The 15427-nt window shown below is 53.1% G+C and overlaps 1 protein-coding gene across 3 annotated transcripts in view; it reads left to right on the top strand.

The window, feature by feature from the left end:
* The first annotated feature begins 579 nt into the window (after positions 1–579).
* ELAVL3 (ELAV like neuron-specific RNA binding protein 3) overlaps positions 580–15427 on the top strand; it is a 32266-nt gene continuing 17418 nt past the window's right edge. For 2 of the 3 annotated variants that reach the window (XM_015412228.1, XM_015412230.1), the window contains exon 1: positions 586–802. In XM_015412228.1, coding sequence (XP_015267714.1) covers positions 595–802 — 208 coding nt within the window. In that variant the 5' untranslated portion in view covers positions 586–594. Of the gene's footprint in view, positions 803–15427 lie in introns of all 3 variants that reach the window. The other variant, XM_015412229.1, reaches the window with a different exon arrangement.

Raw genomic sequence — 15427 nt, forward strand, 5'->3', positions numbered from 1 at the left:
GACCCTACTTGGTGGCCCCTTCCACCACCACCACCAACGGGGCGTTTGTTCTGCCTCCCCGTACCCATCCATCAGCCTTTTTTTTTCACAGGGCGGGGCTGCCACATCTCCAGACTGGGTTTGAGAAAACGGAAGGGAAACCAGGAGTTCCCCCCTCCCCAGCAGAAACCTCTGTCACCCTCTCGTGCGTGCGGAGTCTAGCAATGCCGTCTTGAACGGGGATACCGTTGAGGCTGCATGAAGAGGGTGGCTGGCGTGTGGCAGTCGCGGTGCTGGGAGATTGGGTGTGTTGTGTATGTGCGAAGCCTCGGGAGGCCTTTAAACCTGAGTTGGGCCCAGAAGCAGATAGATCGCCAGCGCGGTGGAAGTTCCTCCACGGGTTCTAGTCCTGTTGAGGTCACAATTTCCTCCAACTGGCCGTGTTGCGCTCTGGCTCCAGTATCTGGCTGCTGTGGCCGGATCCATCCCAACCGCCCCGAGGTGGGAAACGAAGGAGCCCACCCTCAAGACGGGCCCCGCAGATTCTGCTGCCCGTTCCCCCCTAACGATAACCTCTCTCCCGCTCCCTCTTGTCTCCAGCAGATAATCAGCACAATGGAGACCCAGGTGTCCAACGGCCCCACGAGCAACAGTTCCCTCCCCAACGGGCCACTGATCAGCGCCAACGGTGCCACCGACGACTCCAAAACTAACCTCATAGTCAACTACCTGCCCCAGAACATGACCCAAGAGGAGTTCAAGAGCCTCTTCGGAAGCATCGGGGAGATCGAGTCCTGCAAGCTGGTCCGGGACAAGATCACAGGTGAGAGGGGGAGTCGTGCTTCGTGTCGGGGGGGCGCGGAGGAGCTCCGGCAGGTCAGGCGGGGAGGGGGCGCCTGGGACCCGAGCTGTGAGGGAGACCTAGGAAAATCCCCCAGCTCCCCCCTCCCCCCCAGAGGAGTGGGCCGCAGCCTCTTCCGAAGGCGTTTGGCTTGTTTCAAGTTTGTACAACTTGGATCCCAGAGTGGAACCTCTGCAGCCACCGTCTGACCGCATCACCCACCCTGGCTTCGTCCCCCCAGACTCCTCCGGGGGCAGAAGGGCTCCCCTCCAGCGCTCCCCCCTTTGAAGCTCCATCGTTCCTTTGTACCCTCTTCTCCACGCTGGAAATATGTGAAGTGCAAGCTTTGGATTTCAGTCATTATAGGGTTAATTTGCTTTGCCTTCTGTACTGTTGTTTAGACTGACCTGGAAGGGAAACTTGGCTCAGAGCCAATGGGAAGAGAGCCCGGGAAAGATCTAAGTCTCTTTACTAGCAGTCATCGGTTACGGTGTTCAGGTGACTTCCTTCTAGGGGTCAAGAAGAAGAAGAAACTCCAGCCAGTTTGGTGTTGTGGTGAAGTGAGCAGACTCTGATCTGGGAGAGCCGGGTTTGATTCCCCACTCCTCCACTTGCACCTGGCTGGATGACCTTGGGCCAGCCGTAGTTCTGATAAGAGCTGTTCTTGAAAAAAGAGCAGTTCTTGAAAGAGCTCTCTCAGCCCCACCTACCTCACAGGGTGTCTGTTGTGGGGAGGGGAAGGGAGAGGAGTTTGTCAGCCGCTCTGAGACTCTGAGTGAAGGGCGGGGGATAAATCCAATCTCCTCCTCCTCCTCCATTGTGGGTGACCATGTGAAAATGTAGCTCTAGGTATCTCTTTTGTTTTGTACCTTTCCATGTGAACCCTTCCCTTAGAAATAAAGCTTTTTACACAGGAAGAAATGTCTCCTCTCCAGTGAAGCAAAGATCCATTGCAAACTCTGAGTATTTAAGTATTCTTGCCTATTTTCCCCAACACTCCACACGTCTGTCGGCATTTTCTGAGGGCTGCATATCACTTGGGAGTGTCATCGTTTAATCTTGGGCTCTCACTTGCTGTGAAGGCCACCTTTAATTTATTGAATGCGTTTATTTATTTAAACTTCCTATCCTGCCTTTCCTCTGGGTTCCAGAGGGCACACGATAGTAGTTAAATCATCCTCAGCTACAACCCAAGATGAATTAGCAAGCCCCAGATCCCCCCCCCCTTTAAAAGATGGCTCCCATTTAAACCCTTTCCAAAGCTCTGGCAAACAGGCAGTCCGTGCAGTGCCTCCTGAAGGTCTCCGGTGGGGGGGTGGGGGGCTCACCTCTTCATGGCTGCCTGATGACCGCGGTTGGCACACAGAGATGTGCGGGAGGAGATGGTCCTTCGGGGAGGGGGTTGTCCCACCCAGGTCATGAAGGGCTTTGACTCAGAAACAGACCAACAGCCAATGTAGCTGTTTCCATATGGGCAACTCAGGTTCCTGAGGGTTAGCCCCTGACAGCCGCTGGGCTGCTGCATTCTGGACCACTTGCAGTTTCCAGGCTGTCTTCAAGGGCAGCCCCACGCAGAGTGCACTGCAGTAGTCCAGCCATGAGGTTGCAGAAGCATGGGTCAGCGTGGCCAGCTGAGTCTAGATCATGAGAAAGCTGGCTAATCTGATGCAGCTGACAGAAGGGGCTCCTAGACACCACGCAGACCTGCATGTCAGACAGCCAGGCCGGGTCCTTGAGCGCCCCCAAGCTCTGAGCCTCCTCTGGAAAAGCCAACGTTACTCCGTCGAGGGTGAGTGGATCGAGTCCTTCTGGACTTCCCAACAAGCGTGACCCCTGTCTTGTCTGGATTCCGCTTCAGTTTGTTCTGCCTTCACAACCCGGCCACAGCCTCAGAGCACCAATTCAGAACCAAGACAGGTGCATCTGCAGACATGGTTAGTGAGATATAGAGCTGGGTGTCGTCTGCATATTGGCGACACCCAGCCCAAAAGCTCCAGGCAATCTTCTTCAGCAGCCTCGCATACATATTAAAGAGCACGAGAGAGAAAATGGAACCCCCAAGATATATTCCACACAGTCTGGCCAGATGGAAAAGAGCGAAACTACTGGAGGGCCTACACCCTTAACATCAACGCTGTATTCAAACTGGTGGATAAGAAGGAAGTACCAAAGGCCGCCGAGAGGTCCAAGACTGTAAGATTGTCCCCTGTCCAGCTTTAAACGGAGATTGTTCACCGCTGCAACTAAAGCCGTCGTGGTACCAAACCCAGGACTTGAAACCAGATAGAAATGGGTTAAAAGCAGCTGCATCATTCAGGAAACCCTGATGCTGCCCTGTCACCACCCGCTTTTCCCTCGTCTCCCTGGGGAGACAGTTCCAGAGTGTTGGTGCTGTGGCTAAGGGTCCTCGAGGGGGAGAGTGGGGGGCAGGGAAGGGGGAGATTAAGAACACCAGAAGAGCCCTGCTGGGTCAGACCAGGGAGGGTCCCTCTAGTCCAGCCTCCCGTCTCACACAGGGGCCAGCCAGTCCCTCTGGAGGGCCAGCAACAGAGCAGAGAGGCCGAGGCCTTCCCTTGAGAAGGACACCAGAAGAGCCCTGCTGGGTCAGACCAGGGAGGGTCCCTCCAGTCCAGCCTCCCGTCTCACACAGGGGCCAGCCAGTTCCTCTGGAGGGCCAGCAACAGGGCAGAGAGGCCAAGGCCTTCCCCTCATAAGAACACCAGAAGAGCCCTGCTGGGCCAGACCAGGGAGGGTCCCTCTAGTCCAGCCTCCCGTCTCACACAGGGGCCAGCCAGTCCCTCTGGAGGGCCAGCAACAGAGCAGAGAGGCCGAGGCCTTCCCCTGAGAAGAACCTCAGAAGAGCCCTGCTGGGCCAGACCAGTGAGGGTCCATCTAGTCCAGCCTCCCGTCTCACACAGGGGCCAGCCAGTTCCTCTACACAGCCAACAACAGGGCAGAGAGGCCGAGGCCTTCCCCTGATAAGGACACCAGAAGAGCCCTGCTGGGCCAGACCAGGGAGGGTCCCTCCAGTCCAGCCTCCCGTCTCACACAGGGGCCAGCCAGTCCCTCTGGAGGGCCAGCAACAGGGCAGAGAGGCCGAGGCCTTCCCCAGTGTCGCTTCCCGGATCTGGGATTCAGAGGATTAGTGTCTCTGAACGTGGAGGTTCCCCTCAGCCACCACGGCTAGTAGCCATTGGGAGACTTCTCGTCCATGCGTCTATCTAATCCCCTTTCAAAACTGTTTATTCCTGTAGCCATCACTATATCCTCTGGCAGCAAATTCCAGATTTTAATCACTCTCTGTGTAAAGTAGAGATTTTTCAAATGTTATTTGTTTGCTTGCTTGCTTCATTTTACATCCAGCCTTTTAATTAGGGGTTTTATCATATCTGCTTTTCAATGGTCGGCTCCTGTTCTATGCGTAGTTTTTACGCTGCTTGTCTTTAATGGTTTGCCTTTCTTTACTTTGTGTTTTCTTAATTGTAAGCCACCTCGAGCCAGACTCTGAGGAGGCAGGAGAGAAACAAATAAATAAAATTATCCTTACGCTTCTCTTGTTGAGGCTTGAAGCGAATGACAGCCTTACAAACCAGTTGTAATAAAGACCAATATATTACGTACAGTAAACAGTAGAAAAGACCAGGAGTCCAGGAGCACCTGAAAGGCTAACAAAATTTGTGGCAGGGGAGGAGCTTTCCCTTCTTCACACTAACAGGGCTACCCACCTGGTGCTATTAACAGTGCAATAAAACCAGATTCCTCAGTTAGAAAGCAATGAAATAAAAATATAATACATATGTATCGTGCCATGAATGGTTAGAGCATTAACCATTTACTGTCCTTCACGACATAGAGAACAATAAAATAAGAGCACTATAACGCACACACTAAATGGTGGAATGTGGAGAGGGGCAAAGAGACCTATAAGTTTTAACAGGCGGCACGGTCCCATTATAGAATCATAGAGCTGGAAGGGACCTTCAGGGTCATCTAGTCCAACCCCATGCAAAAGGCAGGAAATTCACAAATACCTCCCCCCTCCACACCCGCGGTGACCCGTTTCATGCCTAGAAGATGACAAAAAGCCTCCAGGATCCCTGGCCAAACTGGCCTGGAGAAAAATGGCTTCCTGACCCCAACGTGGCGATCAGCATTTCCCCGGGTGTGTCAGAAAGGGCCACGAGAACTGAGCCCTGAGGCAACCCTCCCTGCCCTCCCTTCTCATGATCTGCCCAAGTTCACAGAATCCACATGGCTGTCAGAGGGGGCCATCTAGCCCCTGTCTGAAAACCTCCAGAGGAGGAGAGCCCACCACCTCCCGTGGAAGCCTGTTCCACTGAGGAACTGCTCACATTGTTAGGAAGTTCTTCCTAATGTTTAGCCGAAAACTCTTCTGATTTAATTTCAACCCGATGGTTCTGGTCCGACCTTCTGGGGCAACAGAAAACAACTCCGCACCATCCTCTATAGGACAGCCCTTCAAGTACTTGAAGATGGTTATCGTATCACCTCTCAGTCGTCTCCTCTCCAGGCTCGACATACCCAGTTCCTTCAACCTTTCCTCATAGGACTCGGTCTCCAGACCCCTCACCATCTTCGTTGCCCTCCTCTGGACACATTCCAGCTTGTCTATATCCTACTTAAATTGTGGTGCCCAAAACTGAACACAATACTCTGGGTGAGGTCTAACCAGAGCAGAGTAAAGTGGCACCATCACGTTGTGTGATCTGGACACTCTACCTCTGTTGATACAGCCCAAAATTGCATTTGCCTTTCTAGCAACCGCATCACACTGCTGACTCATGTTCAGTGTATGGCCTACTAAGACCCCTAGATCCTTTTCGCACATACTACTACCAAGACAAGTCTCCCCCAACCTACAATTATGCATGTGATTTTTCCTACCTAAATGCAGCACTTTACATTTATCCCCACTGAAATTCGTTTTATTTGTTTTAGCCCTCCAGCCTGTCAAGATCATAATTATTAAAATTGTAAAATAAGATTATAGAAATGTCCTTGTGAACAATCCCATTTTAGAACGACAGAAGTGCGGAGTTCCTTCTGGCCTTGTCAGGGAGACCGTTCCACCAGGTGAGAACCACAAGAGAGAGAGCCTTCTAGTGTCCTCCTGGCCCCACTGCTGGACCTCCTGATGGCACCCAGTATTTTTTCGCCACTGTGTGACAGAGTGTTGGACTGGAGGGGCCACTGACCTGATCCAGCATTGGCTTCTCTTATGTTATTATAAGAGGGAATTGGATAAACATTTGGAGCAGAGGTCCATCAGCGGCTATTAGCCACAAGGTATAGATAGGAACTCTCGGTCTGGGGCAAGGGATGCTCTGTCTTCTTGGTGCTTGGAAGGTGGCAACAGTGGGAGGACTTCTAATGTCCTGGCCCCACTGCTGGACCTCCTGATGGCACCCGGAATTTTTTGGCCACTGTGTGACACAGGGTGTTGGACCGGATGGGCCATTGGCCTGATCCAACATTTGGCTTCTCTTATGTTCTTATGAGGCCAGGTACAGGCAGCGCTTGATCTTACCCCTTTGCGAGGTGGAACCTTCACAAGGCATCACTCCAACAAGCAAAGCTGACTCAGCGGAACATAGCGAGAGAGGCGCTTTCGGAAGGGCCTTTTTGGGAACAAGCAGCACTGCGAACTGAACCTGGGAACTAATCGGAACCTGTGGAGCCACTGTAGGGTCGGGCATCGTGTGCGTCTCCCACCTGTTAGATTCAAGTCCAGTACTGCCTTAAGGGAACAACAAGAGGTCCAGGGCCTTAGCTGTCAAGAGTCAACATTCCCTTTCGTCAGGTGCCAGGGAATCTGGGCTCTCTCGAAAGCCTCCTCCCCTGAAACTCTGGCTGGTCTCCAGGGTGCTACTGGACTCGGACCGAGCTCTCCTGCTGCAGACCGGCACGGCTGCCTTCTGACATACACCTTCCACCGAGCTCCCCGTGGTCCCTGAGCTACAGCGTTCTGTGCCGGCCAAAGTTTCCAAGTTGTCCTGGCAGGCAGGCTCACGTAGAACCCGTCACAATAGCCGGGGGGGGGGGCCTACCTTGGCATGGATTAGTGTCGCCAACTCAGCTGAACCTGAGAAAGGGGGTGTCGTGGGCCAGTCTGCTTTAACCAAAGAGCACTCAGCGGATGCTGATAACATCCCCGTCAGCACCTCTGAGGCTCAGCCAGCTGATGCTCCTAATGACCCTGAGACAGCGGAGGCAGGTCCCAGCGCCCCAGTGGATGAAGGCAGCGGGCACTCCAGCCCCATGAGCACCGGGAACGTGGAAGAGACAACCCAAGAGGGTGGGGGGAACTTCACAGGCTGCCTCGCCTCCTCTGTCCCCAGAGCCGGGGGTGCCCGCTAACGCTGCCCTGGTTTGGCATGTGCGGGGTGCAGCCTGGCTTCCCCCCCCCCATTCCCCTCGCTTCCTCCGGTTCACTCTGTTATCTGTCTGGTGTCCTTGAAGGCTCGGCTCTGCCGCGTTTCCTGCTGGGAATGTAACTGCTGCCTCTTTGCCCACGTTTGCAGGTGTTTGCCTGTTGGGTTTGCTGTCAGGGGGTCTGGTTGGAAGGGGGTATAACTGTACGGCCTGTTCTCTCTCCCGCCGTTCCTGACACAGGAGTTCAGGGTGTCCCAAGGTCTAACTCTCAATAAACTGAAACTCCTGAAGGGACGTTGTTGAGTGTTTGACTGGGAACCAGGGGTCTTGTTGTAGAAAAAGAGCTGCCGGAGCTCATTAGCATAACTCATTAGCATAACTTATTTGCATATGCCACGCCCCCTGACATCACCGGAAGTGACAGAAGGCCACACCCCCTGACATCACCGGAAGTGTGTCAGAAGGCCCGGCTACTTACCCTCCTGCTTCATCCTCATTCCCAAACGGAATGAGGATCGAAGCAGAGGGCGGGGTAAGAAGGGGGCGGGGCTTCACCACGTGACCGCCCCGCCCCCCTAGAGGTTCTCTTCCGGAGCTCCGTACCTGAGAGCTCCCCCCCGACTAGAGCCCTGCTGGGAACCAATGTTCCCTCCAAGCTGTGGAGTCTTGTGAGCAAAAATCCTACTTTGTGAGCTACTGGGCATTAAAGTTGTGAGCGAGCAATTTGGCGACTGCATAAATCAGTTTGCTCTGGAGCCATCCCTTCCTGAGCTAAGACAAAAATCTGTGAGCTGGAGGCTAAAAAACTGTGAGCTGGCTCACACGAACTCAGCTTAGAGGGAACACTGCTGGGAACCCTGACCGGGGAACGCAGGAGGAGGCGGGCACGCTTGGAACTCCTCGAGAGGAGGCGGAGCGCACGCCTCGCTGCCCGGCGACCGCCAGATCAAGAGGAACACCTGGAGTTAATGGGCAGCGCTCTCTCAAGCAAGGAGACCCAGCTGTGAGCTGCCGATAAAGGACTGGGTTTCAGAGGAAGAAGGCGTGGGAGCTACTTGTCACCTTCTTTGAGACACGCAACCACACCACCCGGACCTGTTTCTGGCTGCTATTTCTCAACCTTTGGCTTTGACCTCGGACCTGCTTCACAACACCTCTCGGACCTGCTTGAACGATGTTTCTTGGACGGTCGGCTGGCTTCCCTTGTGCATGACTCCTGGACTGAACTCTTGACTTACGCTTCTGGTTAGTGCTTCTGCCTCGTCCCCTTGGTCTTGGCTGAGTCTGCTCTGACCCAGGACAGGTGGCTCTCGGCCACCACACCCTCCTGCTTTGCAAAAACAACAAGTTTCCCCCCCCCCCGGCAATCATGCCTGATCAAGGATATCTTCTAGGCTGAGTCAGCGAGGGTCAGCTGATCCACACCGAACGTGGGAGGCACAGACGCTCCGTTGTCCCAACTGGAATCACCTCCATCTTGTCAGGATTCTGTTGTCGCTTGTTTGCCTTCAGCCACGGAACCACTGAGGCCAGGCACTGGGCTCAGGGTGGCTGCAGAAGAGTCAGGTGGCCTTCGGGACAATGGAATCATAGAATAGAATCATAGAATGTTAGAGGTGAAAGGGTCCTTGAAGGTCATCTAGTCCACCCCCTGAGCTGCACTCTGCAGGAGCACAGCCGAAAGATCGCCCTACAACATACCCGAAAGATGGTCGTCCATCCTCTGCTCGAAAATGTCCAGCGAAGGAGCATCCACCACCTCCCCAGGCAGACTGTCCCACTGCTCAACCACTCTTACAGTTAGGAGTTGGAAGGAAACTTGCAGGTCATCTAGTCCAACCCCCAAACTGCACTCTGCAGGAGCACAGCCAAAAGATCGCCCTACAACATACCCAGAAGGTGGTCGTCCAGCCTCCGCTTGGAAACGTCCAGCAGAGCATCCACCACCTCCCAAGGCAGACTGTCCCACTGCTCAACCACTCTGACAGTTAGGAAGTTTCTTCTGATATTTAGCCGGCAACGACTCCCTTGTCATTCCCACCCATTAGATCTAGTCTTGCAATCCAGAGCAAGAGAGAATAGATCTGCTCCACCTTCTACATGACAGCCCTTCAGATACTTGAAGACTGCAATCGTGTCCCCTCTGAGCCTTCTCTTTCCCAGGCTAAACAGACCCAACTCTTTCAGCCTTTCCTCCTAAGACTTGGATGCCAACCCTCTCACCCTCCTGGTTGCCCTCTTCTGAATGCGGAGCTGGATGTCACCAGCATGCTCATCGTGACCCCCGACTCCAAAATCATGAAAGGCCTGAGTGGCCCCGATGGACATGCGTGTTGCCTGGAGAGCCGGCGGTGGCTTCCGCAGCACCCAAGATCCTGTCAACATATGTCACAGCAACCAACCCGAAAGGCTCTATAAATAGACCAGACGGTGCACTAGATTCTTCTGCCGCCTGAGCTGTGTTCCGGCGGGTGTCCTAATCGGAGTGTATTTGGGAGATTTCGTCAGCAAATTATTTTGCAAAGGTGTCAGTTCTTGAGAATTTAGGGCCTTGGGCCTAGAAGTCAGCAAAAACGGAAACACTCCAAACAGCTGAGTTGGCCTCAAGCTAGCGGACGCATGGGTGGTGGGGAAGGGCAGCTGCTGTGCTGCTACCCCTGTGGCCCAAAAGACCTGCCGGTCTTCCAACGGATACTGCAACGTGCTCTTCCTCCCCCCCCCCAAGTCGCCCAGCCCTCTCCAAGTCGTCCAGCTCTGTGTCAGACTCTGCCTTGGGGGCGCGACAGACAAGGCTCCCTCTAAGCTGCCTACTTTGTGAGCTACGGGCATTCAGGTGGCGAGCGAGCGATTGGGCTGCTGCGTAAATCAGTCTGCTCTGGAGCCCCATCCTCCCTGAGCCCAGACAGAAATGTGTGAGCCAGAGACTAAAAAACTGTGAGCTGGCTCACACCGACTCAGCTGAGAGGGAACACTGGTGATGGGGGGTGGGAGAGGAGACCAGGGGCAGCCCAGTGGAGAGCTTGGTGTTCCAGACTCCCACTGCGACCTCAACGGAGCTGCCCTTTGGGATCCTCAGTGCCTCCAGCACATTCCAGAAACCAGTCGGGTGCGCAAGTCTCCATGGGTCAGCCCACTTACACGGGCTGCCTGCCCCTTCAGAGAATGGGGGCTGCATTCTCCCATGGTTTGACACACAGATACCCCCCCCCAGAAAAAAGCAGATCAACCCAAAGACTCAGTACAAAAGGTTAAGTATCAGACATGCCCCTTTTAGGCGGCCTGTGCGTTGAAGTCCCCCAGAATGATGAGTTGGCGGGGGGGGGGGATCCCCACGAGTAAGACCAGCTCTGCTGGTTCAGGGAGGGCCCCTGCTAGCAAAGTAGGCAGCTGGTAAACCTGTCTCGGAATTGTAGCAGGAGGAACAAATAATAGATGCCGAAAGGGGTTTGCAGTGGGAACCTGCAGAAGGAGAATACCGGCCGCTAAACACACACACACACACACACACACACACAAGAGCCAGTTTGGTGTAGTGGTTAAGTGCATGGTTTGATTCCCCACTCCTCCTCCCCATGCAGCTGCTGGAGTGACCTTGGGTCAGTCACAAGTTCTCTCAGGAGCAGTCCTCGAAAGAGCTCTCTCAGCCCCGCCTCCCTCACAGGCAATGTTCCCTCTAAGCTGAGTTAGTGTGAGCTACCTCACAGTTTTTTAACCTCCGGCTCACACATTTTTGTCTTAGCTCAGGAAGGACGGCTCCAGAGCAAACTAATGTATGCAGTAGCCAAATCGCTCACTCACAACTTTCATGCCAGGAGCTCACAAAGTAGAATTTTTGCTCACAACACTCCACAGCTTAGAGGGAGCATTGCTCACATGGTTTTTGTTGTGGGGAGGGGAAGGGAAAGGAGATTGTAAGCCACTCTGAGACTCCTTTGGGTAGTGAAGGGCAGGGTATAAATCTAATCTCCTCTTCTTCTCGTGAGAGCAGAGAAGGAGGAAGGACCGTCGATTGGCACTTTGGCATTCACTCCCTCCCCCCAAGGCTTTCTGCAGGGATTAGGGGCCAAAGGTGTAAATAAAGCATTTGGGCACTGTTTGCTATGCTCAACGTATTTGCCATTGGAGAATTACCCAGGAAGTCCAGCACAATAATTTCAAGGGGGGGCGGGGTGGAAAGAAAGGAAAGGAAAAGAAAGGAAAGAAAGCTAGAATTGGTCATCAGAGAGCCAGTTTTGTGTCGTGGTTAAGTGCGCGGACTCTAATCTGGGAGGACCGGGTTTGATTCCCCACTCCTCCACTTGCACCTGGCTGGATGACCTTGGGCAAGCCGTAGTTCTGATAAGAGCTGTCCTTGAAAAAGAGCCGTTTCCATCAGAGCTCTCTCAGCCCCACCGACCTCACAGGGTGTCTGTTGTGGGGAGGGGAAGGGAAAGGAGATTGTAAGCTGCTCTGAGACTCCTTTGGGTAGTGAAGGGTGGGGTATGAATCCAATCTCTAACTTCTTCCAGCCCAGTCTGAGACATGCAAATCAGATCCATCACCTCCTCCTCCAGCGACCCAGACAGGAGTGTGGCCGTATTCCCCCCTTCCCCACCCCACCCCCGATTTGGCATAGCAAGGCATTGAGGCCGAAAGCGAAGCTGTTGAGGCCATGGAGTCGGCATCTCGATGTACATCCTGCTTAGCTTCTGAGATCTGATGAGATCAGGCCAGCCTGTGCCGTCCAGGTTGAGGCAAGAGATGGTACAGAGCTGGTCTTGTCTTATGTTCAAAGGAAGAAAAGGATCAAGGACATGGTAGGCCCATTGCGGGGACAGGAAAGTGAAATTGTAACAGGTGATGAAGAGAGGGCAGAACTGCTCAATTCCTACTTTCCCTCTGTCTTCTCTTGCGAGGGAAACGGTGCCCAGGGAGTCGCAGCCTAGGATTGGCATAGGGGTAGTGCATGAACACCTAGCTTCTTCAAGTGAAACTAAGTCCTCAGGGCCAGATGAGCTGCATCCAAGAGTACTAAAAGAACTTGCGGATGTAATTTCTGAGCCTCTGTCCATTATTTTTGAGAATTCTTGGAGAACAGGTGAGGTTGCAGAAGATTGGAGGCAGGCAAATGTTGTCCCCATCTTCCAAGAAGGAGGAAAAGGAGGATCTGGGTAACTACCGACCCGTCAGCTTGACGTCTATACCTGGGAAAGTTTTAGAACAAATCATCAAACAGACAGTCCTTGAGCATTTAGAAAGGACAGGCTGTGATTACTAAGGTCCAGCATGGGTTTCTCAAGAACAAGTCATGCCAGACTAACTGTATCTCTTTTTTTGAGAAAGTTACTACCTTGCTGGATTAGGGGAATGCTGTGGACATAGTTTATCTTGATTTCAGTAAGGCTTTTGATAAGATTCCACACAATGCTCTTGTTCACAAATTAGTGAAATATGGTTTGCAACCTATGACTGTTAGGTGGATCTGTAACTGGTTGACGGATCACATCCAAAGAGTGCTTGTGAACGGTTCCTCATCTTCTTGGAGAGGAGTGACAAGTGGAGTGCCTCAAGGACTAACTTCCCTTGTTTGGGGAATGGCCAGTACAGTATGACATCCCCCGCAGTTCTTGCAGCCAAAATGAGGAGAAGTCTTGTGTTGTCATAAAGACAAATAAATTTAGTTTTGCATGGGCTTTTGTGAGCAGGAGCCTACTTCATTAGCTGTGTGAAGTGTTACATTTAGCGGGCAGACAGAGAGAGATGTACAACATTGCAGTGTTACTTAACAGCAGAAGCGGAGAGGTGGCGGACAGGAAGTTCAGACCAAGACATCCCGGAAGGCCTCTGTTTCCTGGGGCAAGGGGGTGTGTGGGGGAGGCCAAGACGTGTGGATGGAAGCACACGGAGGGAAACAAGCCTCCTTCCAGCTCGGGGTGGTGGGGCTCCTCTGTCTTGGGCGTCCTGGAAAACCAGGCCAGACGCCGAAATAAAACGGCTAGTCCTGGAGGGACTGCCCTAAGAACACAGGAGAGGAGCCAATGCTGGATCAGGCCAGTGGCCCATCCAGTCCAACACTCTGTGTCACACACAGTGGCCAAAAACACCAGGTGCCCTCAGGAGGTCCACCAGTGGGGCCAGGACACCAGAAGCCCTCCCACTGCCCCCCCCCCCAAGCACCAAGAATACAGAGCATCCCTTGCCCCAGTTCCAGAAGAACATAAGAGAATCCAATGTTGGATCAGGCCAATGGCTCATTCAGTCCAACACTCTGTGTCACACAGTGGCCAGAAATACCAGGTGCCCTCAGGAGGTCCAGCAGCAGGGTCAGGACACTAGAAGCCCTCCCACTGTTGCCCCCCCCAAGCACCAAGAATACAGTGCATCACCTGCCCCCCAGACCGAGAGTTCCTATCTATACCTTGTGGCTAATAGCCACCGATGGACCTCTGCTCCATACGTTTATGATCCAATTCCCTCTTGAAACCATCCATGCTTGTAGCCACCACCACCACCTCCTGTGGCAGTGAATTTCACGTGTTCATCAGTCTTTGGGTGAACAGGGACTTCCTTTTATCTGTTCTAACCCGACCGCTCAGCAATTTCATGGAGTGCCCACGGGTTCTGGTATTGTGAGAAAGGGAGAAAAGTACCTCTTTCTCTACCTGCTCTATCCCATGCATAATCTTATAAACCTCAATCATGTCACCCCTCAGTCGTCGTTTCTCCAAGCTAAAGAGCCCTAAGCGCTTTAACCTTTCCTCATAGGGAAAGTGTTCCAACCCTTTTATCATTCGAGTTGCCCTTTTCTGCACTTTTTCCAAAGCTATAATATCCTTTTTAAGGTGTGGTGACCAGAACTGCACACAGTATTCCAAATGAGGTCGCACCATTGATTTATATAGCGGCATTATGATATTGGCTGATCTGTTTACAATACCCTTCCTAATAATCCCCAGCATAGCATTGGCCTTCTTTATTGCAGTCACACACTGTCTCGACATCTTCAGTGAGTTATCTACTACAACTCCAAGATCTCTCTCTTGATCAGTCTCTGCCAGTTCAGACCCCATCAACGTGTATTTATATTTAGGATTTTTGGCTCCAATGTGCATCACCTTGCACTTGGCCACATTGAACCCCATTTGCCATGTTGACGCCCACTCGCCCATCCTTGACAGATCCCCTTGGAGTGCCTCACAATCCTCACTGGTTTTCACCACCCCGAACAACTTTGTATCATCCGCAAATTTAGCCACTTCACTGCTTACTCCCATCTCCAAATCATTAATGAACAAGTTAAAAAGCAGTGGACCAAGTACTGAGGATGCTCTGTGTTCTTGGTGCTTGGGGGGGGGGCAACAGTGGGAGGGCTCCTGGTGTCCTCCTGGCCCCACTGCTGGGCCTCCTGAGGGCACCTGGTGTTTTTGGCCACTGTGTGACACAGAGTGTTGGACTGGATGGGCCACTGGCCTGGTGCAAAACTGGCTTCTCTTATGTTTTTATGTCTGGGGCAAGGGATGCTCTGTGGTGCTTGGGGGAGAAGGCAACAGTGGGAGGGCTTCTAGTGTCTTGGCCCCACTGCTGGACCTCCTGAGGGCACCTGGTGTTTCTGGCCACTGTGTGACACGGAGTGTTGGACTGGATGGGCCATTGGCCTGACCCAACATGGGCTTCTCTTATGTTCTTATGTCTGGGGCAAGGGATGTTCTGTCTTCTTGGTGCTTGGGGTAGGGATCAACAGTGGGAGGGCTTCTAGTGTCCTCCTGGCCCCACTGCTGGGCCTCCTGAGGGCACCTGGTATTTATGGCCACTGTGAGACACAGAGTGTCGGACTGGATGGGCCACTGGCCTGATCCAACATTGGCTTCTTTTACGTTTTCTTATGATCTTATGAGTCCCCTGCAGCCGTACCCCTTGGTACTATTTGGGCCTGTGTCTCACCAGTGTCGCAAGAGAAGGCCCTTGTAGCTTCTGCCTCCTCCAGGACGTGAGGCCTGAGCCTTCCGTGGCGGGGCCTCGTGAGGTCAGCCGCAGGACCCAGGGCGGAGGCAAAAACTGCCCAGCGGAGCCTTTCCTGCAGTCCTCCACCCCCAGCCCCGCTCCCACCATATCTTCCTTCTTCAGCTGCTCCAGACATCAAACATTCAAATGCTGGATTTGACAGAGCTCCAATTTAGAAATGTCATCAGTTTTCGGAAGGGGGGAAGAACTCAACCTTTAGCTGTTGTAGATTTT

The sequence above is a fragment of the Gekko japonicus genome, unplaced genomic scaffold, assembly GCF_001447785.1.
Source record: "Gekko japonicus isolate JY-2015 unplaced genomic scaffold, Gekko_japonicus_V1.1 scaffold2711, whole genome shotgun sequence".
NCBI classification, from domain to species: domain Eukaryota; kingdom Metazoa; phylum Chordata; class Lepidosauria; order Squamata; family Gekkonidae; genus Gekko; species Gekko japonicus.